General features: G+C 37.9%; 1 protein-coding gene across 1 annotated transcript in view; it reads right to left on the bottom strand.

Moving 5' to 3' along the window:
• Positions 1-22998, bottom strand: part of LOC140236345 (uncharacterized) — a 104808-nt gene that overhangs the window by 24652 nt on the left and 57158 nt on the right. Inside the window, exons 21-24 of the mRNA XM_072316301.1 lie at positions 21092-21424; positions 19097-19429; positions 12064-12359; positions 9014-9086 (exon numbers count right to left, since the gene is read on the bottom strand). Of these exons, the coding sequence (XP_072172402.1) occupies positions 9014-9086; positions 12064-12359; positions 19097-19429; positions 21092-21424 (1035 nt within the window). The remainder of the gene's footprint in view (positions 1-9013; positions 9087-12063; positions 12360-19096; positions 19430-21091; positions 21425-22998) is intronic.

A 22998-nucleotide genomic window follows, 5' to 3' on the forward strand; every position in this document is an offset into this window, starting at 1 on the left:
TAATTTTATATTTGCGATCCGCCACAACAGAAGGATCCGAATTTCGCTGACAACAGAGATGAAAAAAATCGAGTTTGAAGTCGAATCATCAAAGTTGGTCATTATGGCATTATGTTGTAGTTTAATGTTTCATCTCTCATCTGCCGGATTTCATTTCAGAGCACCATGCCACAAAACTATGAAGGAAAAAAAGAACATAGACAGGAGCTTAACGAATGTATTTCATGTGTTTACTTTGGAGTGAAAAAAAAAGACATGAAAATAGACAAGAAAATAAATCACCGAAACGAATTTTATTGAAATTCCCATTAAACATCAATAGTTTAGCGAGCAATACTAGTAGCACATGTGACTGTGGATAATTGAATTATACTCTGCTGAAAAATTAGATCCAATATATATTAAAAGAAAGCAGAGTAAATCACTTTATGGAAACTAATTTTGATCCACAAATGCATGCTGCATCACACCTAGGAGTTTAAGTTGCATGATTTTAACATTCGTTTCGACTGTGGATATGTCCATTAAGATGCTGTAAATTACAACTGTACTCCATCTCCGAAGGAAATATCAGCAAATTCCTAATGGCATGAATTATTGTGTATCTATTCAGATGATATGTGGTTTTTTTTTCACATATTATGGATGCCAACCATGTACACACATCTTTAGGAATGCATGAATACTTTTCTGCTTCAATGGCATCAGAAAATTGATTTAGTTATACTATTGAGAAAGAGCTGATTTTATTCTCACACTTTTCATAATTCTTTTAATTACCTCACATTACATGCCTGTAGTAGTTATTCACTTGTCATGCATATCAATTAGAAATAATTTTGTTAAATCAATACAAAGCATTCTGAAAATAAAAAGGAATATGTATTCGTAAAGTTACCAAAATATGACTAACCTTAATTGATTTAATATGTTTCTAAAATAATGGTGCATCGTTACTTTTTAAGATTCAGGTTGCAGTTCCAATGGGTAACTTGTTTTTACTTTGCTTCATTATTCAAGGGATTATCAATCTTAGACATAGGAAGGTGATAAGTAAACGTAACGAACTCCCATTGCAAGATATCATTGGGTGCAACGTCATTGTAATAAGGCTGATTTTTATAATTGCCCTCTTTACAATATTATGAAATGTTTGACACTTCTTTCAGTTCATGGCACCTTAAATATTCTTGACCGAGGAAAATGTGGTCATTTACTTTTCTCGTAGCTGCATTCACGTTATCCTGAATGGAAATCAATAGAAGGGAAAAAATAAAAACGTCGAACCCTTCTGACGAAGCTTTGTATGGCTTTGCAAATTAATTAAAGAAGTACCTCAGTATGTTGATAAATGTGTTATCAAAATACATTTAAGCAAAGATAACTGTTCTGATAACTTGTTTCTAAATTTCTTCTCCCCCGACTGTCTATACGGAAATACCTGTCTTCCATTTCCTTTGTACAAAAAATGCGATGGTAACAGGGTTTTCCAAAGTGGGAGCTCTTGTTAATGTGTTTTTGTTCTTAGGAGGGAAATTAATTGTTTCTTTGAATGTATAAATTATCCCTGATTGTCTTATGAGCAAATTGGTAACTAGTATATGAAAAAAAAAAATATTCCTCTTGGCACACACACACAAAAAAGGAAAGTTCTTGCTTTTTTTTTTGTCTGTATGTAGGTATTATTCTTAGACATTTATGAAGGACAATGAAATTGTTCCACCTGCTTTAAAGCAAAAAAAAAAAAAAAAAATCTTTGAATATGTCGCACGTATGGGGTGTTCTAGTTGACGCTATGTATTATTCCTATCTTATAAGCACTGTATTATGAAGTGCACGCACAGCCATCGTCACAAAATTAATTAGAGCAAACCTTATTCGTGCATGCATGGACAGCTGTACAACGATTGTGTCTCGTGTGGCAGTCGAGAAGTTAACAGACGGAGACAGGAGAGGTCTGAGTTTTCGATCCTTGGTCAGAGGCAAAATGATTGTCATTTATATAGAGTATTGATATTATGTTGATGTTACGATGTAAAAAGGGATGTCCTTGATTTGTTATTTTGTGTATGTTAAACTGTTATATTTTGTCATTCTGTTGCAGGGCCCCCTTGGATAACAGTGTGCAAACCACTGATGGGGCTACCCTGGGTAAAGAAAACTGAATGAATAAATAAATGAATAATTTTCACTCTGACCGAGATTCTGCTAAGATCACCAGCTGAGTGCCTTTTGACTTCGTCTTACTCCAGTGGCTCGTTGCTATTGGATAAGCCAGTTTCGGATAGTTTTTTTTTTTTTTTTTTTTTTTTTTTTTGCTACATGACAAACCCTCAAGTAGACGTGGATTGTGTGAATGGAGTAATTATTATTAGAATTTTACATCAGTTAACATAACCCGAGTACTATGGATCATGACATAACATGTTATGCACTGTAGAAAAGATGAAGATATACTCTAGTATTATATATATATATATATAATATTATGTTCATATTTTTTTTTTTAACATAATGAAATAGCTCTAAACTTGTCTCTTTCAGCAAGCAGGGGGAATACAATTATCCTTGACATGTTATGTGAGTAATAAGTCCTGAGAATGTGTACTTTTCATATGAAATGATATCATAGTGGAATTTCCTAATATATTTCGTATCATCAAGGTATATAAAAATAATGTGATGTCATGTAGTTTCTGATCCTGAGGTCTCTTCACCAAATTGAAAAAAAAAATCATAACTATTTCGATTTTCGATTTTCCTGGAACTTTCACTGATTTGTTCAACTGCACTTGCACTTCACAAAGCATGCACTTCACAAAGCATGCGAACAATAATTTTCTCAGATGTCTCTTCTGTTCTTACAGGGTAATGTACAGGCGCGGTGGAGCACCCCAATTTGCATCTCATTATCGCCCCGTTCTATTTGAATTTCCAACGGGCATCCACGGCTGCCAGAAACTGTGTGCATGAAAAAGTCAAATCTTTACCTTCTCCTTGTGCCGCTCTGCGTGCCGCTAGTAAACTCAAACTTCCCACACTATCTAAGTTTTTAAAAACCTTCCTTTTGATGAAAAAATTATGAAATTTGCTGCACTAGAACCTGAGATATTAAAGCGTTTTGAAAATCACCTCTCGCAAAACATGCTCTCTGTTTTTTTCTTTTCGACTGGACTATGGCCGGGCTCCAATGTGTCCGAAATTGGCAACATAAGTTCATCAGGCCTCAATCCATATATGGTGAAAGTTTTCGCTTGGTTCCACCTGTACTTTTTGAGAAATCAACTTGTTTCTACAGGGTTTGGAATAGAAAATTGTAGTCAGCGAAACAATTGAAAATGACGTCATTTCTTTTCCCGTAATATTGGGCATGCGTGGTACGTGAGATTCAGGATTTCGTGCTCATTGTTGGTTTGCATGTGACGCAGTCAATTTTGCTGAGTGTCGCACGGCGGTGACTGCTGAGCTGCTGCCGCGCACGCTGCATACAGCAATGCGTTGTGTGTGCTGTGACATGCAACGCTACAGTGACGCGATTATATATACATGGGACCGACCTGTACGCTTTGCGTTCGTGTCATTTTTGACATTACCTTCTGTTTTTTCCCGACACAACCATGGCCGGGAATATTACTGTATGAAATTTAAAATGCAAGCAGATAAATAAATTTCGGTGTACTTTGTTCGAATGGCGCTTTGGTTCCGCAATCACACTTCGTGAATTTTAGGATGATTTTCGAGGCATATTTTTGGTAATTTTTCTCGCCAGGTTTTCGCTAAAATTTCACATTTTATCATTGCCAAATCCTTTCATATGTTATATGTGCATATTCGGACATGTTTTCAAATTCAAACTAACTCAATTTCAATCCGAAAATAGGTTTCCTTAAATTGTTATTAGCTTGAGAAGTTGTTTACTTTTTCTCAACTACGCGAGTACATGTTGTTTACTTTATGCAAATGAGGCTCGGCTGCCGATGGATTTCTGCGAGATAATTGGGGTGCTCCATCGCGCCTGTGTAAGCATAAGAGTAAGAGATTCGTTTGGCATTTTTGTGATGATGTTATTCTACGCCTAGGAAAAGTAAGAGATAATGACCGATCCGACCCAGCAGCAAAATCCGCTTTTACTGCGGTGTCCCATTCGCGCGTGCATATGAAAATGCATGGCACTCGCTGCGGCAGCAATTATCATGCATTAAGCGTACGTGTGCGCAACTGGAACACCGCAATTATTAGCAGGTTTTTGTCGTTATTGTTGTTGTTGGGTTTTTTTTTTTTTGTTGTTGTTGTTGGGTTTTTTTTTTGTTGTTGTTGTTGTTGTTTTTTTGTCAAGTGAGAACGGTCCATAGGCGTGAAGATGGCTGTTTACAGGAGTCAGCTACGCATAACTTCGTGGAAGTGGCTGACACTAAGAAATATATTCAATAACCTAAAAGAATGTGTCGTTCAGGATACAAGGTCCTGAAATCTTAAATATCATGTGCAACTTCACTCTTCCATATTTCAGTTATGGCGTAAACTTTATACCATTAAAAATGATTTTTAAAAAAGCAAATCTCCGAAGACGTGAAAACCAGTAGATAAGACGTCAAGTTGACTTCTCATGGACTGTAGACTGCTTTAGATTCTTATAAGCCCTAATTGTAATAAAAATCCACAATCCGAAAGCGTAGATATTACAAAGCGGATGGGGCGGTGTGGGGGGGGGGGGAGGGGGGATTATCGCAGCCGGTTCAACCCCTAAACCCACTATGTGTATATATGATTCGTCTGTAGCAACACACCAATTTTCCACAATGTACAAACATGATAAACTGTCGTAATTTCGTATGGTTTTACCAATCATGCTTCTGGTGAAGCCGCACACTAAAAGCCTCTTCGATTTTCATTGGTGAAATATCGAATGTTTTATATCTATATTTGTATTTTTCACTCTTTTGTTTTGGGCTAAGAGTGTCAGAAGATAATGGTTTGCTTTTATACCTGGCGTGTCCGTTGAAACCATTGTTAATCATCTAAATTGCCATGTACCTAATCACCATCATTGTTTTGTTCTTTGCAAATGTGAAGTAGGGAGGAATACACACTAAACCCCTCCCCCCCCCCCAAAAAAAAAAAAAAAACAAAACAAAACAAAACAAAACAAAACAAAAGAATAATAAGCTCCCTAATAGATAATAGACAAGAAGGATGAATTCGACTCCTATACGTCTGCACGTTCCATCTGCACTTCGTTGCGCAATTGCTTGAGAAGACCCGCTTTTCTATTTTTTTCTTTTATTTTGGGCTAAGAGGGTCAAAAGACAATGGTTTGCTTTTACGCCGGTCGTATCCGTTCAAATTATTGTTAATCATCTAAATTGTCATGTACCTAATCATCACCCTTGTTTTGTTCTTTACAAAAGTGAAGTAGGGAGGACTATACCCTGAAAAAACGACAATAAGCTCCTAATAATTAATAGACAGCTATGATGAATTCGTCTCCTATACGTCTGTACTTTCCATCTTACTTCGTTGCGCAATTGCGTGAAAAGTCCTTCACCTTTCACCTTTTACATTTTTATATCCCTTGCTTTCTTTGGGATTTATGCTTCAGTCAGTCTTCGTTCATTTATATATTTCTTCTTTTGTTCCTGTTTTAATGTCATCAATTGTTCCCTTTTAAGGACTTGTTTCATCTTCCATTTTATTCTTCTTATACTAATCACACACATACATGATAGAGGTTAGTGTTTTTTTTTTCTGCCCGAGACAAAATGTTAAGCTGGGATTTTCGAGAGGGTTTTTACATCCAGTGACACCTTGAAAATTTCTCAGGTACAGGTTATACCTTTGCATGTCTCCTTTGTTTTGTGCCTAGGGAATAGAATAAATTATCATCGGCCAGATCACAGACGATATGATAAATGAAAAAGGATTGTTCTGAATATCCTCGAATGATGTTCAATGTAAGAAGCATCTTTGAAATTTTGTCGGAATTCCGATTGACGAGATTTCACCATTGCCAAACCTGCGCCGTAAGAATTAGCCAGGATTACGTATAATCGCCCTAGCTCATACTCTGATGACGGGGCGGGCTCCTCTGAAATTACCAGCAAAACATAGCCATCACGTTGCAGTACCCGAAAGGCCGTCAATTTGATCCAAACATTCTTCTCAGCCCATGAATCAGCTTGTGAAATTCATTCTTCCTCGGCTGTCAACTGTGTATTTCCCTGCGTCCTGCACTGGGAACTGAAGCCTTCTGGAAGTAAGCACTCAGTTTTGTTAGTTGATTGTTTAACAACGTTAAAGTATGGTGAACGAGATAAAAGGGATGATATTCATAAACAAGGTAATTTATACATTTCTGAAAAGCTTAAGTCTCTAGGAATATGAATAACTAGCTTTCAGAAGGTAAAAACATCTCCAGAACGATGGAGAGATGGTGTTTTGAGACCATTTTTAGACCACCTGAACCCGCTCTGACGGCAAAATTTTGGTGACCAAAATTATGACGTCACGAAATGTGCGCTGTGCTACGCACTCCATCCACATAGTGAGCTCCGTCTATGGAGGGCCGTTGCGGACGTGGTTCGTTTGGGGCATACGCAGGGAGAGGCAGTTGCATACGTATGCCTGTTTCCATGTATGCCCCAAACGAGTTATGTCCGCAGCGGCCTTCCATGTTCGTCGCCTCTCCCTCGCTTCTTTTACAACCCTGACTTTGCCACTGTCATATCAGTGTTAATGTCACTGTCATTACTCAATTCACTCTCGATGTCAAACTCAAAGTCTTTCCGTACAATATAAGGTAAAAATTTGACGTTTTAATGTCTCAGCCGAGAAAGCAGATGCGACTAAAGACAGGCCAAATATTGCATCTACTTACCAAGAAATACATGCTTTATGAATGGCGGCCTCGATGTCCCGCTGCACTCGTAAAGGGTTTTGTTCATTTCGTGACGTCATATTTTAGGGCCCGAAAAAGACGGCTGTTCCGGAGCGAATATCGGTGAAGCAAATCAGTCAGTTTTAACTCGCGATTTCTCATTCGCGCGAATATCTTTTAATATGTCTCATTAACAATCTGTTTTAGGATTATATGATTTTCTTGATTTTAATGTCTCGTTCACCATACTTTAATAATGTTTTCATATACGTCTTGAACTCAACTCAAGTGGATTTTCTGTATTGTTAAGGTTTGTGCATTCATGCATTTTTTCCTTAATGAACTTGATTTACGATATATCCTTTAAACTTTGTTTTCTTTTAATTGCAGACCTTGTTGAGGACTTTATTCAGCTTTCCTGATAAGCCCAAGTAGCTGCCAGGCTATCAGTCATAAAATTGGATACAGCTCGATATTCCGAAGGTTCGTTATTCCGAAGGCTCTTCAGTCCGAAGATTCGTTATTCCGAAGGTTCGTTTTTCCGAATTTCATTTTCGGATGAACAAATCTTCGGAATAGCGATCCTTCGGAATAACGCCACAAATGTTCGGATTCACGTCAACGCGAACCCTTTATTATTTTCGGATTAACGAACCTCTAGGTATAGGGAATTTGTGTGTTTCGGATTAACGAACCTTCGGAATAACGAACCTTCGGAATATCGAACCTTCGGAATAACGAACAACACCCCATAAAATTATCCTTGCCAGAGTTGGTGTGAAATATAACTCTGATCCGCACAGGCCACAACTGCGACACTTTTATTCATTTAATCAATTTATTAATTTATTTACATTTATGTATAGGATATTTATCTTGTTTAATTCTTATTTATTCATATATTTAGGTATTGACATAATTATTCATTAATTCAGAAGAGAGAACACTTGGAATAACGAATTGTAACTAGGCTAACGACGATCAAATTTACGATGAATTTGACTCTGACCCATTCATGGAGGGGGTGGGAATAAACTAGACAAGGACGAAAGGATATTGAAACAAGCGTTCGAAGTTTATAGACGAAGAACGGAATGTACTTTTTTTAATCTTCCTCGCTCTTCAACATGACATGTGTGTGTGTGCGTGTATGTGTGTGTGTGTGTGTGTGTGTGTGTGTGTATCATATCATGTGTGTATGTCTTTGAAATCATGGAACGGATATCATTACTTTTATTCTTTAATCTTCATAATACATTATTTGAAAATATTTAATCGCTCATTTCATAGTATGTTCGACCAGGTCCTGTTCAACATCTGCTCACCTCAAAAAGAGTGGGACTTCAATGAGAGCATGAAGAAAATTATGACACAGTGAATCTTACTGAATAAGCACACAGTCAAAATCAAGAGTTCTTTTCACATATCTGATAAAAGAAATCTTTATTTCAATCAACAACACTACAATGTTAGGAAATAATTATTGACCTTAATATGAGTTCCCAAGCGAATATGAATATCCTCTTCTTCTTGTTTTTTCTTCGTTTTTTTTTTCTTTTAGTCATCTGGCAAATAAAGTCATTCACACTCAGTATCTTACAGTGCAAACGTGCAATATCGCATCTTACACAAATTCGTGATAATGTTGTCATATATATATATATATATATATATTTAATTTCAATTTCCCCAAATTCGTAGCTTCGTGGATTGTGAAATTTCACAATAGAGATTCGTTTCCTTCAGTTTTTGCCACAACGTTTCAATAATTTTGAAGGCAGAGACAATAACTTTGTATACTCTCCCAACCCAAAGATATGAACATCAATATATTGGTTTTCTTCTTCTCATATGGTGACGTTCAATGATGCAGAGCATTGTAAAAGCATGAGCTGAAATATCAAATCCAATAACACAACAACACCATTAAATCTACATGATCTAGGTAATTCGAACTGATAAATATTTCTACGAGTACATAACTGTTAATATAGTGCAGGTACCACTCACGACTAAACGCTATAAAAGATTCTGAAACTGAGACGAACAAAGTGTGTGTCTCCATAGCTATATATTGCACAGCAATGCTTAAACTTTAGAAACTATTTTATTGCTCGCTGCGGGTTCCTGACAACATGCGATTTTCGGCATTCAACTCTTCTCCCAACAACCGGCTGGCTAGAGTCACGTCTCGAGGCAACCCAGTCTTGCTCTGGACAGGGGGAGAAAGACAGAGAAAGGACAAGATAAAGACCAATATACTGCCCTACTTTGGCAAAAGGAAGCAAGTGATATTTTCGTGGATATTGATTTCTTGTTGTTGTTGTTGTTGTTGTTGTTGTTGTTGTTGTTGTTGTTGTTGATTTGGCATATTTGAGGCATGCTCTATTTAACTGAAAAATCCGAAATTTACAATTTTGGCCCATTTCTAAGATATTCGGGTGACAAAAGGAAGCAAGTGCACAAAATTGCATGAAAAAAATAATGGCAAAAGGAAGTAAGTTACAAACTCATGATATGATTGTCACTTGCTTCCCTTTGCCAAATAATTATATTTACACACAATCTAAAATACTTTGGCAAAATGGAGCAAGTAACATCCTTATCATATAATTGTCACTTGCTTCCTTTTGCCAATTTTTTTTTTGTCTGTTACAAATCTATAGTACTTTGGCAAAAGGAAGCAAGTATAACATTGTCATGATATGATTGTCACTTGCTTCCTTTTGCCAGATGTTTCAGATTTGCTAAAGATTTGAAATACTTTGGCAAAAGGAAGCAAGTTACAACCTCATTATATGATTGTCACTTGCTTCCTTTTGCCAAATTATTCATATTTGCACACAATCTAAAATACTTCGGCAAAAGGAAGCAAGTGACATTCATATGATATGATTGTCACTTGCTTCCTTTTGCCATTTTTTTTTATGTTTGCTGTAAATATATAATACTTTGGCAAAAGGAAACAAGTTACATGATAATGAGTTTCTATGGGAATATCAAAATTCTTCGAATTGTCATAAATGCATCACCACATGGCTTGTACGAATACCGACATTTTTTCTCATCACAAATTTCCATGTTGAAGGGCCTACCCAAAAACATATTTTCTTCATTTGTAGCATTTGTACTAAATGCCACTTGCTTCCTTTTGCCAAAGTAGGGCAGTGTACTTATTGATGTCAAACCTGCATGTCCATCAATCGAAATCAACACCTCGAATTTTGACACAGCTGACCATTCAAGCTGAATGAACCAAGAGCATGCTTTATAGTTATCCGCAAAAGTTGTTGGGTAAAACTGCAATTACCGATAAGTTCAACTAAACGTTTCCTGTTTGAATTTGGGATCTCTCAAGTAATATCACTTGTAAGTCAAATCTTTTTGAAATAATTACAAGCTCATCGTCCTTCAGTTCCTTCAATGCTTCAATTTTTTAATAGTAAAGTTACATTAACGAAGATGATTTCAATTTATGGGGGGTATACAATACGATTGTGTTTCTCTCCCCCCCCCCCCTCTCTCTCTCTCTCTATAGGGGGCTCTCTTTTGATAAATATAGAAAATGTAAATTCCACGTTCATGTTGGGAATGTCACGTACTATATAACAATAGAACTATCATTGTTCTTAATTGAAGACCTGAATATAAGAACGACCCAAGTCCAATTTTTGGCCAAAGTCAGTTTGACATGGGAAATTGTAGCTTATGCATGGACTCATCTTGTGTGTAAATGATAAATCCTAATTACCCTTGGAAGTGCCTGAAATAAATGAGTTAGATCTTATATGAATGTAAGAATGAAGGACTTGGGTCATTCTTACATTCATATATAGAGCCCTCTCTCGTCCTTCTCTCATCTCTATAGCAGAATACCATGTATATGAATCAAAGAACGACCCAAGTCCATATGATTCAAAGAACGTCCCAAGTCCATCACACATAATGGCCTCTCCAAAATTAATGTAGATGTTGATTGTCATAATAATATATGTTCTAATTTGTATATACAATGTTGCCTTCCCATCACAGTTAAATAGAATATTATTGGACAACTAAAAAAGATATGAAGTTTTTTAAAGTTTACTCGAAATGGTCTTCCATGGACTTGGGTCGTTCTTATATTCAGATACTCAATTACTAGTATATCTTTCATCCTCCATTTCTCTTCGTAAAGTCTTTTCTTATAATATCATTGACTAACTGTTTAGTTTGAAAAAAAAATATAAAACAGATTAGTCGCAAATCCCGATAAACATGGCTTTGCATAGAGATGCAACATCATACGTTGACTTTTGAATGACTTTTATTTCAACCTCACCAATAGACGGATACAATTAAAAAAAAATAGTGTTGAGGTCAGCGTAACGCTGATCAGCGTAACGCAGATTATCATTGCTGTCAAGAATTTAACATCTAAATTGAGAATCATTATGATACAACTTTCAAATGAGGAGTATTATACAAAGCTGGATATTACTGTATTTTGTATTTTACAAGAGCCTTCTTCTTGTTCTGTCTATTGTAGTATTCAGTGAGATTTCATTCCTCCTTACAACACTCCTTAGAGAGTAATTTACTAGGGAGACAAGTATTTACCCCGTAACTACCAGTACATATCGCATTAGAATGATACCTGTTTAAGCATTATATTATTAAGATGCGGCAACAAAATTCAATAACATCCAAACTTCACGATTGACGTGTTGTTACGTTTTACTGGTTTGTGACATATACCCGATAAAGCCATTGAAAAAAAAAAAAAAATATATATATAACTGTATATTTAGTATAGCGTAAAACAAAAGTGCTTCATTCACTTGACTGTGAATAGAATAGATGGTATCTCTACAATCTCAGGTCATGCTCTACGAGAAAATGACTCTTGTCTGTTGTAAAGTTAAAAGATATCTCGGTTAAGCTGAATTACACACTTACAAAACAAAATCAAATATCTTAGTCAGAAATCACCACCTCCGCCCCTACCCAAGAAAAGACAAACAGCTATTAGCTATCACGTCCAACACGACACTTCACAGAGACTCTTTCTGTTGTTTACACTTATAATGAAATTCTTCTCAGTAATAGTTATATTTTTTTCTACATTGAAAGCATGTTACAACGCATCCGTGAATGTGGGGTTTTGATTAGCATCTAAACACTGCTTACTCGGTAACTCAAGCGCACACAACACCGGCGTCTTCGTGATGTCCACAGTTGTGATCGCCGAGGTCATTTTGGGGGCAGTCAGCCAGATTTTCCTCATCGCCACTGCATGAGACGTCATCGAGGAAGATAGGGCCTGAACCCTGGCCGAAGAAGGCACAACACTGCCAGTCCACCGCCTGCTCGAACCCGAGAGACCTGCAGGCCACGGTGGCATCATCGATGCCCCAGAAGTCGTCGCAGACAGTCCCCCAGGTACCGTTGCGGAAGACCTCAACCCGACCTTCTGAGCTGGAGGATCCTCCTCGGAGGCGGATATCTGACGGGGGAACACCGATCGATGACAATATGTATCAGCTGCAAAATCTACGGATGCCAAGCATGCCTATTTACACTAAACCGAGCATCACGGCTACTCAAATCGTACACGTAAAAAGTCGATAGTCCTGTGATACCAGGGAGGTGTTACAGAGATGGAGTGGCAACTCTTCGTAATTCATGCAAACACATTCTTGGGTTCAAAGCGTTACAATGGGATGTCCAGCATTCCACTACGCTTTTAAGTCATGCTCGGCACCGCTCTAGTTGCAAGACGAAGTTCGGAGACGAAGAACGCATTTCACCTTTCGTTGAATTACAAGCATTATTTCACCGTAGAATTTTAAATGAAATGCTCGGATTGATTAATAACAGTTTCGGAAAGAATTAAATATTATAAACAAGTATTTCTATTTTCTCTGTAATGCGCAAATCGAAATGAAATGAAAATTAGGCCCTATTAAAAACCTAATATTTTTTCTATAATGCGCACATTTCCGCATGTTAGTTTCCTATCTTTTAATCTGGGATATTTTAATCCTTCAAATAAAGTACTCCGCTAAAGCGTGTTCCAGCGTGCTTTTAGACTATTTGCTGTTAGAATTGTCAGTTTTACACTGCATTTTGATTCGCTGCTTCAATTCAGTGTACACAAATTCATTGTTGCCATCACATTGAAATAGAGAGTGAATTGCAGTAGGGGCAAGTCTTTCCTGATGTGAGAGCGCTATTACCGATTATTGGTGCTCTCTTTTGTCAAAGCACATTGGTAACACCAAGTATATTGCATATATTGTACAAATATTTCTTCTATCTTTTTCTTATTCCTTTTACGTGTGTTTCAATGTTTGTACATTTTAATGATTGTATGTTGTTTTTTGTGTTTTTTTTTTCTTTTGTAATACTGTATATGGTCGGACCCCTGTGAAAAACAGCTCTTAGCTGACCAGGGCTATCCGTCCCATGAGTGGAGAACAAATAAAAAAATAAAAATAAAAAAACACCATGTAGTTGAACGCATAATTTCTCGGCGGTGCCGCGCATGACTTCGAAGGAGAACAGTAGTTGTCTCTCCTTCTCTAGCACCTCCCTGGTGAGACTTATTATTTGCACATACGCTTCACAGGAAAAAAAAATGTATTATTGGTAGGATTTTAAGCTTCAGTAATGAATAGTGTTCTTGAAGTGAATATGCACTTACGCAAGGCTTCTGCAAAGAAAAGAGCACAATGGGGAAAAAAGAACGTCAGTTTGTAACGTCGCAGTGGCACAGCAAATTCCACAAACAGCCATTTGTTATAAAAGATCGGGTTTCCAATTTATTACTTACATAATTAAAAATGGGGTAACATCATCTTATTAACCTTGTCTTCTGAAAGGGAAGAAAGTCGAATACTCTCTAATGCTGGCATAAAAAGTACTTCTCAAGTCAACAGCTGGTACACATTATGATAATTATACGCTTTTGGACCACTTTGAGTGCGATTTAGCTCTCTCTAGCACCTTTGCGGTACGGCACGGTACGCTAAGTAGGAACCCGGGGCAAAGAGGACCAAAATTTTTTGCCCAGCCAAAAAGGGAATTCAAAGCATAGTAAAGCAAGATTTTTTTTTGTATATATATATATATATATATATATATATATATATATATATAATATTACATTTAGGACTACCGCGAACAAATGGCAGTAAAATTTGTTTTCAAAGTATCGGTTTTCTTAATTACTGTGAAATTGCATTGAGCCTTAGACTATTGGCGCAAAGTAGAATACGAAACGGGGCAAAGTGAACCACTTCTCCTAGAGGTTGTCTTCTATGTAAAAAAAAAAACAAAACCAACAACAACAAAACAAAACAAAAACAAACTATAAACATCCTGCTAAATTGCTCCATTATGGCCTTCTACTTTCTTGTGTAGATTTGAATGTCCTATTTACACATCTTTCGATTTTTTTTTTTTTTACTTTTAAAAATAATGAGTAGGGACTACCTATTACCTGTATAAATGACTTTTTGTACGTGTGGTAATTTTCCACCAGAGAACTTTAAGTGTTTTCTAAAACTCTCAGTGAAAAATATAATTTGTAATATATTTCGAGGACTAAACATTGTATGCGATTTTCGTGAACTGTTATGTCACGTTACCAATCTCAGAATAGTAGGCCTACATTCGGGAAGCGGGCACTTTTTGGCACGTTACTGCACGGTACGGTACAATTTGGGAAAGTTTGAATTTTCTCCATTGGCGGTAAGATACGGTGCGCTTTAAAGAGCGCTCGAACTCACCCATTAAGGTCATGAGTGTCATATTATGTTCGCAATGCCGATTCAGTCTGCGGCTTGTCAACTTACATATGTTGATCAAACACAAGAACTTCATATCCTGGGTAATATTCAGATAAATCCTGAGCAGATTGAACGTTTAAAGTAGCTTTAGATTCACAGTAAACGCAACCTTGAAAATGAAATGGCGCCCACATTATAATGATCGGTGCGTGAAGTAGCTCGCTACGTCGTGAATTGAGCGGACGTAAGAATAGCTCAAAACGCGTAGTGAATACGACGCGAGCTATAAATAGATCGACTTTGATGTATACGCGATTTTGCGCATACTCGGAACAGGGGTCCCCCTCCTCCCCCCCCCCCCCCCGAACGTCCCCGTCGCGAAAATCTCAAGCTCCCCACTGACAGGTGTTTGAAATAAACAGAAGCTACTTTTTGACAAGAGTGTGTTAGGCGCATTTTGTTCATACTAAGGATGTTCCAGAGAAAGGAGTCACAACCGTATTTCCTTTGCTAGATGTTCGATGCCTCCGCTCAAAAATATTTGAAGCATGTGCCAAACAGTAGCTGCGACGCAGATAGGAAGACAACTGGCTCGTGTTCATTGCATTATCACCGGCCTCTCTCTAAGGAAGATGTGTCTTTGTGATGGTAATTACTTTTCGCTATCCCTTCTTTTAAAAGGGAGGTGGTACATCCACGAGGATGGGCGAATACAAATGAAAATGAAAATTACTCGACTGGGCATATCCGGACTCTAATCTGATTTATCTATAAATAAAGAATTATTCTTGAAGATTATTCCGTATTAGTTTTACTTGTGGAAATTAAGTGGAAAAGTGATGTGGTCGGAAATCCGATGGGTTTTCGATTAAAATTTTTGTCCGTGACATATTTATATATTTGTTCAGAACACTATCTTCTCAATAACTTAAGCTAATACAGACATAAGGGAAATTGGTCTGTAATTGTCCATGACTTCTCTGCTACCTTTTTTAAATATGGGAGTTACTTCTGAAATTTTCCATTTGTCTGGTACATCCCCACTCTTCAGAGATAAATTTATGATATGATGAAGAGGTACAACTATGCTATGCGTTGTGTTCACAATGTACAAAGTATCAATGTTTCAGAGTCATGCACAGACTGGATATGACAGATGATGATAAAATTCGTTTCAGAGTGACAGAAGATTAATCATATGGCAGAATTTCGTTAAAAATTGCAAACGTTCGGCATCCGCAAAAGATATGTTTGTGCAGCTTTACTCTCTAGGATGGAAGCATGGTTTTGGAAGTGTAATAGCTGTTGAAAATCCGCGAAGAGTAGTATTTAAAGAATTAACTTCACATTGTGGTGGCAGAAGTCCGCTGAAGAGTATGTCGACAACAGATTTACTGCGGTATACACCGTCTTATTCATTTATCGAGAGAAGTATCATGCAACGTCCATATCACTCTCACTTCCCACGTACCTTGGGGTTTCATGTCCAGATGAAGAGTACATGTGGGACTGGGCAGGGTGTATCATTTCCAAGTAAGATGGTCCAGTACATTACTTTGAACACAGAAAATCCAACAATTATTCAATATTTTCCTCTGGCATCGGAATTATCCTGACGTTTGAAATGAGGTTTACGAGGAACTACATCTCAAAGTGGTCAATATCGCAGCGCACACCTACGGTCACAACCCCCGAAATCAGCCTGCTCGGCGACCAGTCGGCGAGTTTTTAGCCAATTTCGGTAATTGCAGCTGTGTGGTACTGCCCTGTGGTAATGCTGTGTGGTACTGTCCTGCGGTAATGCTGTGTGGTACTCCCCTGTGGTACTCTCATGTGGTAATGCTGTGTGGTACTGCCCTGTGGTAATGCTGTGTGGTACTGCCCTGTGGTACTGTCCTGTGGTATTTTGGGACATTACCACAGGACAGTACCACAGGGCAGTACCACACAGCACTACCACACAATGGCGTGTGGTACTGCCATGCGGTAATGCTGTGTGGTACTGCCCTGTGGTACTGTCCTGTGGTATTTTGGGACATTACCACAGGACAGTACCACAGGGCAGTACCACACATCACTACCACACAATGGCGTGTGGTACTGTCCTGCGGTAATGCTGTGTGGTACTGCCCTGTGGTACTGTCCTGTGGTATTTTGGGACATTACCACAGGACAGTACCACAGGGCAGTACCACACAGCACTACCACACAATGGCGTGTGGTACTGCCATGCGGTACTGCCCTGTGGTAATGCTGTGTTGTACTTTCCTGTGGTAATGTGTGGTACTACCCTGTGGTACTGTCCTGTTGTACGTCCTGTGGTACTGTGGTGCGGTACTGTCCTGTGGTACTGTCCAGTGGTACGTCCCAAATTACAAGACAATTCCTGTGGTACTGCCCTGTGGTACTGTTCTGCGGTACTGTCCTGTGGAACTGTCCTGTGGTACTGTCCTGTGGTAATTACCTCAGGAGTACCACAGGACTTTTTCGTATTTAGGGATCGATCATCAAAGGGACAAATGTACCTGTGAAATTCTTTTGTACATCAATAGAAATCTGACAACTGACAATCTGACAACTTGCTCCTCAGGCTTTTAGAGAGTACCGTAACTACTGGACGTTTTTGAGACCCATTGTAAAAAAGAAATAGATATAATTCAAATAATGAATGTGTCCGCGTCCTCTTGCTCAAAGAGGTCATCACAGACAGTCCCCAATTCTTCATGTGGTAAACTTCAACTCCATTGGGAGTCGTCGTTGCCACCTACACGTCGGACTTGAATCCCGGCAGATGTTGGCTCTGAAATGAAAATATTTGCCTTGATCAATTCCTGTTTTCTTGGCTTTTTTTTTTTCTTCCGCCAATGAGCCTTCAAGCTACATGGTAATGATAAAGAAAGCTTACAATATTCCCTGTTCTCTATAATTGGCATATTGCCGTTTTTTGCTTTTTTTTTTTGTTGGTTCAATTGGATAAACGACTTTCCTTTTTTGTTCACTTTAGGAGATCGCTCTAACGCATCCTCCCTTTCTACACTTTCAAATAGTGCTTTTCACTTTCAAACAACATATCTTGCAGTAAGAGAAATGAGTTTACCTTACTGCTTCAGCTCAATACCATGTAGTTTACTGACCCTTCTCTTTCCAACATAGTCTGCTCCGATATGCTGTCTTGTAGATTTTTAAGACTAACATTACTTGTCCATAACTTAGCACTTAGTTAACAGACATTGAAAAATTGCGTTAAAGCCTATAAGCCCAATAAACATTATCAGGACCAACAGAAGGATTCTATTAAATCCTGCAACTGTATAAGCCCAATGAAGCCCAGCAGATTTCATTAAAATCTATAAGCGCAATGAAAACCACCAGGACCAACAGAAAGCATCGGAACGGTTAAAAAGAAATTGTATTCCACCATTAAGTATCAGCACATGATGTTAAGAAGATGGCTTTTTTTAGCAAAACCTACTGGACAATTAAAACCATCTGAATCAACAGTATAGTCAAGTAGGAACTAATTTGCTTTTTTGTGAAAATTTCAAAAGACGGTGTATGCTAGCCATTTTCTTTAAGAGTGTCCCTACAGTCTGTACTGTAGGTCCTTAACGTCACGTTGAGATAGAGCCTAATTTGGCCAAACTGATGTTAAAAAGTTTGGGTTAAAACCATTAAACATCATATGATCCCGACACTACTGTCGAAGAGCATTAGACGATCCAAAGCGATCCATTAAAATTTGGTCATAAGTGAAGTAGCCTGTAAAATTAGAATCCATTACAGAATTCCTAAGGATCCATAAAATTTCACTTTGAAATCAGTGTAATGGTATCTAATGGTGAAGGTAAAAATAGACCTACTGGAAAACAAAACAAAAAATCACCACAGGATTTTAAATGTTAAACTAAAATTGGACTAAATATGTTGGTCTATCAAATTGTAAGGCAGAATTTTAGTATAAGTTTATAATGGTTTATTTGAGGCGAATCCTTAAAACATCGGCCTCAGAAATACACCAAGAGAAAGCAGTGGAACTGATTCCTAAAATTTTCCAACAATGAATGTTATTCATTCTGGTCAGTTTTTTCTGTTTCCGTTTGTTACATACTCAAAAAGCTGCATCACTTCGCTGATCCCTCGCATTTGTCCCGAAGGTGAATTATCCTTCGGGTTTATGCCAGGTTCAAAGGTGTACGTGTGTCTCACACACAAACACACTGGTATGGCTCCGGGCCATTCGAGCATTGAGAATTTAGAGTTTCTGGGACGAACAGTGAACTAGGACTTTCTATAGCTCAGTCGGTAGAGCACCGGGCTAGCAATCCGGACGTCTCGGGTTCAAATCCCGATGGAATGTCATTTTATTTGCTCAATTTTACACTAACAAAATCAAAATAATTTAAATTTTGAAAAATGTTAAAAGTGGAATTTGGTAGTTGAGGAAATGTACCTCTTGGTATGCACTCCACACCAACGTCTTCACTATGGCCGCAGTTGTTATCTCCGTACTCGTTGTGTGAGCACTCTGCCAAGTCACTCTCTGTGCCTGTGCATTCGACGTTGTCCAGCCAAATTGGGTCAGATCCCTGGCCGAAGGGGGCGCAACACCTTGCACTGATAGCACCCTCAAAGCCCAACATTCGACACACCACGTCGGCGTCCTCTTGTTCAAATAGGTCGTCACAGACAGTCCCCCATTCCCCATTGTGGTAAACTTCCACCCTCCCTTGGGAATCGTCGTTGCCACCTACAAGTCGGACTTGAACCCCGGCAGATGTTGGCTCTGAAATGAAAATATTTTCCTTGATCAATTCCTGTTTTCTTGGCTCTCTTTTCTTCCACCAATGAGACTTCAAGCTACATGGTAATGAAAAAAAAAAAAAAAAGCTTACAATATTCCCTGTTCTCTATTTTTGGAGTATTGCCGTTTTTTGCATCTTTTCAGGGGGGTTCGATTGGATAAACGACTTTCTTTTATTCACTTCAGGAGATCGCTCTAACGCATCCTACCTTTCTACACTTTCAAATAGTGCTTTTCACTTTCAAACAACCTAACTTGCAGTAAGAGAAATGAGTTTACCTTAGTGCTTCAGCTCAATCTCCTGTTGTTTACTAACCCTTTTCTTTCCAGCATAGTCTGCTCCGATATGCTGTCTTGTAGATTTTTAAGTCTAGCATAAATACTTGTCCATAACTTAGCACTTAGGTAACAGACATTGAAAATTGCATTAAAGCCTATAAGCCCAATAAACACTATCAGGACCAACAGAAGGATTCTATTAAATCCTATATAAAAAATAAAACCCAGCAGATTTCATTTAAATCTATAAGCACAATGAAAACCACCAGGATCAACAGAAAGCATCGGGACGGTTAAAAAGAAATTATTTTGCACCATATTAAGTATCAGTACATGATATTAAGAAGATTTTTTTTTTAATCAAAACCTACTGGACAATTCAAACCATTTGAATCAACAGTATAGTCAAGTAGGAACTAATTTCCTTTTTTTTTTAAATTTCAAAAGACGGTGTATGCTAGCCATTTTCTTTAATATTATCCTACAGTCTGCATCGTAGGTCCTTAACCGTCACGTTGAGACAGAGCCTAATTTGGCCAAGCTGATGTTGAAAAGTCTAGGTTAAAAACCATTAAATATCATAATGATCCCGACACTTTTATCGAAGAGCATTAGACGATCCAAAGCGACCTATTAAAATTTGGTAATATGAAAAGTGAAGTAGCCTGTAAAATTAGAATACATTAGAGAATTCCTAAGGGTCCATAAAATTTCACTTTGAAATGCGTCTTATGGTATCTAATAGTGAAGTTAAAAGTAGGGCTACTGGAAAACAAAACAAAAAATCAACATCAACACAGGATTTTAAATGTTACACTAGAATCGGACTGTACTTATTGTTCTATCCGATTGTCAGGCAGAATTTTAGGAAAACTTTATTAAGTATAATGGTTTATTTGAGGCGAATCCTTAAAACATCGGCCTTAGAAATACACCAACAGAAAGCAGTGAAACTGATTCCTAACAATTTTTCACCGATAAATGATAATCATTATTCATTCTGGTCAGTTTTTTTTTTCTGTTTCCGTTTGTTACATACTCAAAAAGCTGCATCACTTCGGTGATCCCTCGCATTTATCCTTCGGATTTATGCCAAGTTCAAGTGTGTACGTGTGTGTCACACACAAATACCCTTCTATAGCTTCTGACCATTCGAGCACTGAGAATTTATGGTTTCTGGGAGGAACACTGAACTAGGGCTTTCTATAGCTCAGTCGGTAGAGCACCGGGCTAGCAATCCGGAGGTCTCGGGTTCGATTCCCGATGGAATCCCATTTTATTTCATCAATTTTCAACAAATAAAATCAAAAAGATTTAAATTTTGTAAAATGTTAAAAGTGGTATTTGGTAGTTGAGGAATTGTACCTCTTGGTATGCACTCCACACCAACGTCTTCACTGTGGCCGCAGTTGTTATCTCCGTACTCGTTGTGTGAGCACTCTGCCAAGTCACTCTCTGTGCCTGTGCATTCGACGTTGTCCAGCCAAATTGGGTCAGATCCCTGGCCGTAGGGGGCGCAACACCTTGCACTGATAGCACCCTCAAAGCCCAACATTCGACACACCACGTCGGCGTCCTCTTGTTCAAATAGGTCGTCACAGACAGTCCCCCATTCCCCATTGTGGTAAACTTCCACCCTCCCTTGGGAATCGTCGTTGCCACCTACAAGTCGGACTTGAACCCCGGCAGATGTTGGCTCTGAAATGAAAATATTTGCTTTGATCAATTCCTGTTTTCTTGGCTTTCTTTTCTTCCGCCAATGAGACTTCAAGCTACATGGTAATGATAAAGAAAGTTTACAATATTGCCTGCTCTCTATTTTTGGAATATTGCCGTTTTTTGTTTCCTTTTTTTTTTTTGCATTGGATAAGCGACTTTTTTTTTTGGGGGGGGGGGGTTCACTTTAGGAGATTGCTCTAACGCATCCTACCTTTCTACACTTTCAAATAGTGCTTTTCACTTTCAAACAACCTATCTTGCAATAAGAAAAATGAGTTTACCTTACTGCTTCAGCTCAATCGCCTGTTGTTTACTAATCCTTCTCTTCCAAACATAGTCTGCTCCGATATGCCGTCTTGTAGATTTTAACTCTGTATATACTTGTTCATAACTTAGCACTTAGGTAACAGACATTGAAAAATTGCACTATAGCATATAAGCCCAATAAACATTATCAGGACCAACAGAAGGATTCTATTAAATCCTATATACCAAATAAAACCCAGCAGATTTCAACAAAATCTATAAGCACAATAAAAATCACCAGGACCAACAGAAAGCAATTGTATTGCACCATATTAAGTATCAGCACATGATTTTATCAAAACCTACTGGACAATTAAAACCATTTGAATCAACAGTATAGTCAAGTAGGAACTAATTTTCTTTTGCTTTTTTTAATTTCAAAAGACGGTGTATGCTAGCCATGTTTTTTAATAGTCTCTACAGTCTGTATTGTAGGTCCTTAGCGTCACGTTGAGACAAAGCCTGATTTGGTCTAGATGATGTTAAAGAGTCTAGGTTGAAACCATTAAATATCATATGATCCCTACACTACTGTCGAGGAGCATTAGACGATCCAAAGCGATCCATTAAAATTATGTTCATAAGTGAAGCAGCCTGTAAAATTAGAATCCATTAGAGAATTCCTAAGGTTCCATAAACTTTCAATTTGAAATCAGTCTAATGGTTTGTAGTAGCAGTGAAAATATAGTGGAAAAGGTGAAAATAGGCCTACTGGAAAACAAAACAAAAATCACTACAGGATTTTAAATGTTACACTAGAATTGGAGTGTATTTTCTGGTCTATCCAATTGTCAGGCAGAATTTTAGTATAAGTTTATAATGGTTTATTTGAGGCAAATCCTTAAAACATCGGCTTCAGAAATACACCAACAGAAAGCAGCGGAACTGATTCCTAACAATTTTCCACCAATAAATGATATTTATTCTTGTCAGTTTTTTTTTTTCTGTTTCCGTTGTTACATACTCAAAAAGCTGCATCACTTCGGTGATCCCTCGCATTTATCCCGAAGGTGAATTATCCTTCGGGTTTATGCCAGGTTCAAGTGTGAACGTGTTTGTCACACACAAACACACTGCTATAGGTTCTGGTCATTCGAGCATTGAGAATTTAGAGTTTCTGGGACGAACACTGAACTAGGGATTTCTATAGCTCAGTCAGTAGAGCACCGGGCTAGCAATCCGGAGGTCTCGGGTTCGAATCCCGATGGAATCCCATTTTCTTTGCTCAATTTTCCACTAGTAAAATC

This window comes from Diadema setosum, chromosome 12, assembly GCF_964275005.1.
Source record: "Diadema setosum chromosome 12, eeDiaSeto1, whole genome shotgun sequence".
NCBI classification, from domain to species: Eukaryota; Metazoa; Echinodermata; class Echinoidea; order Diadematoida; family Diadematidae; genus Diadema; species Diadema setosum.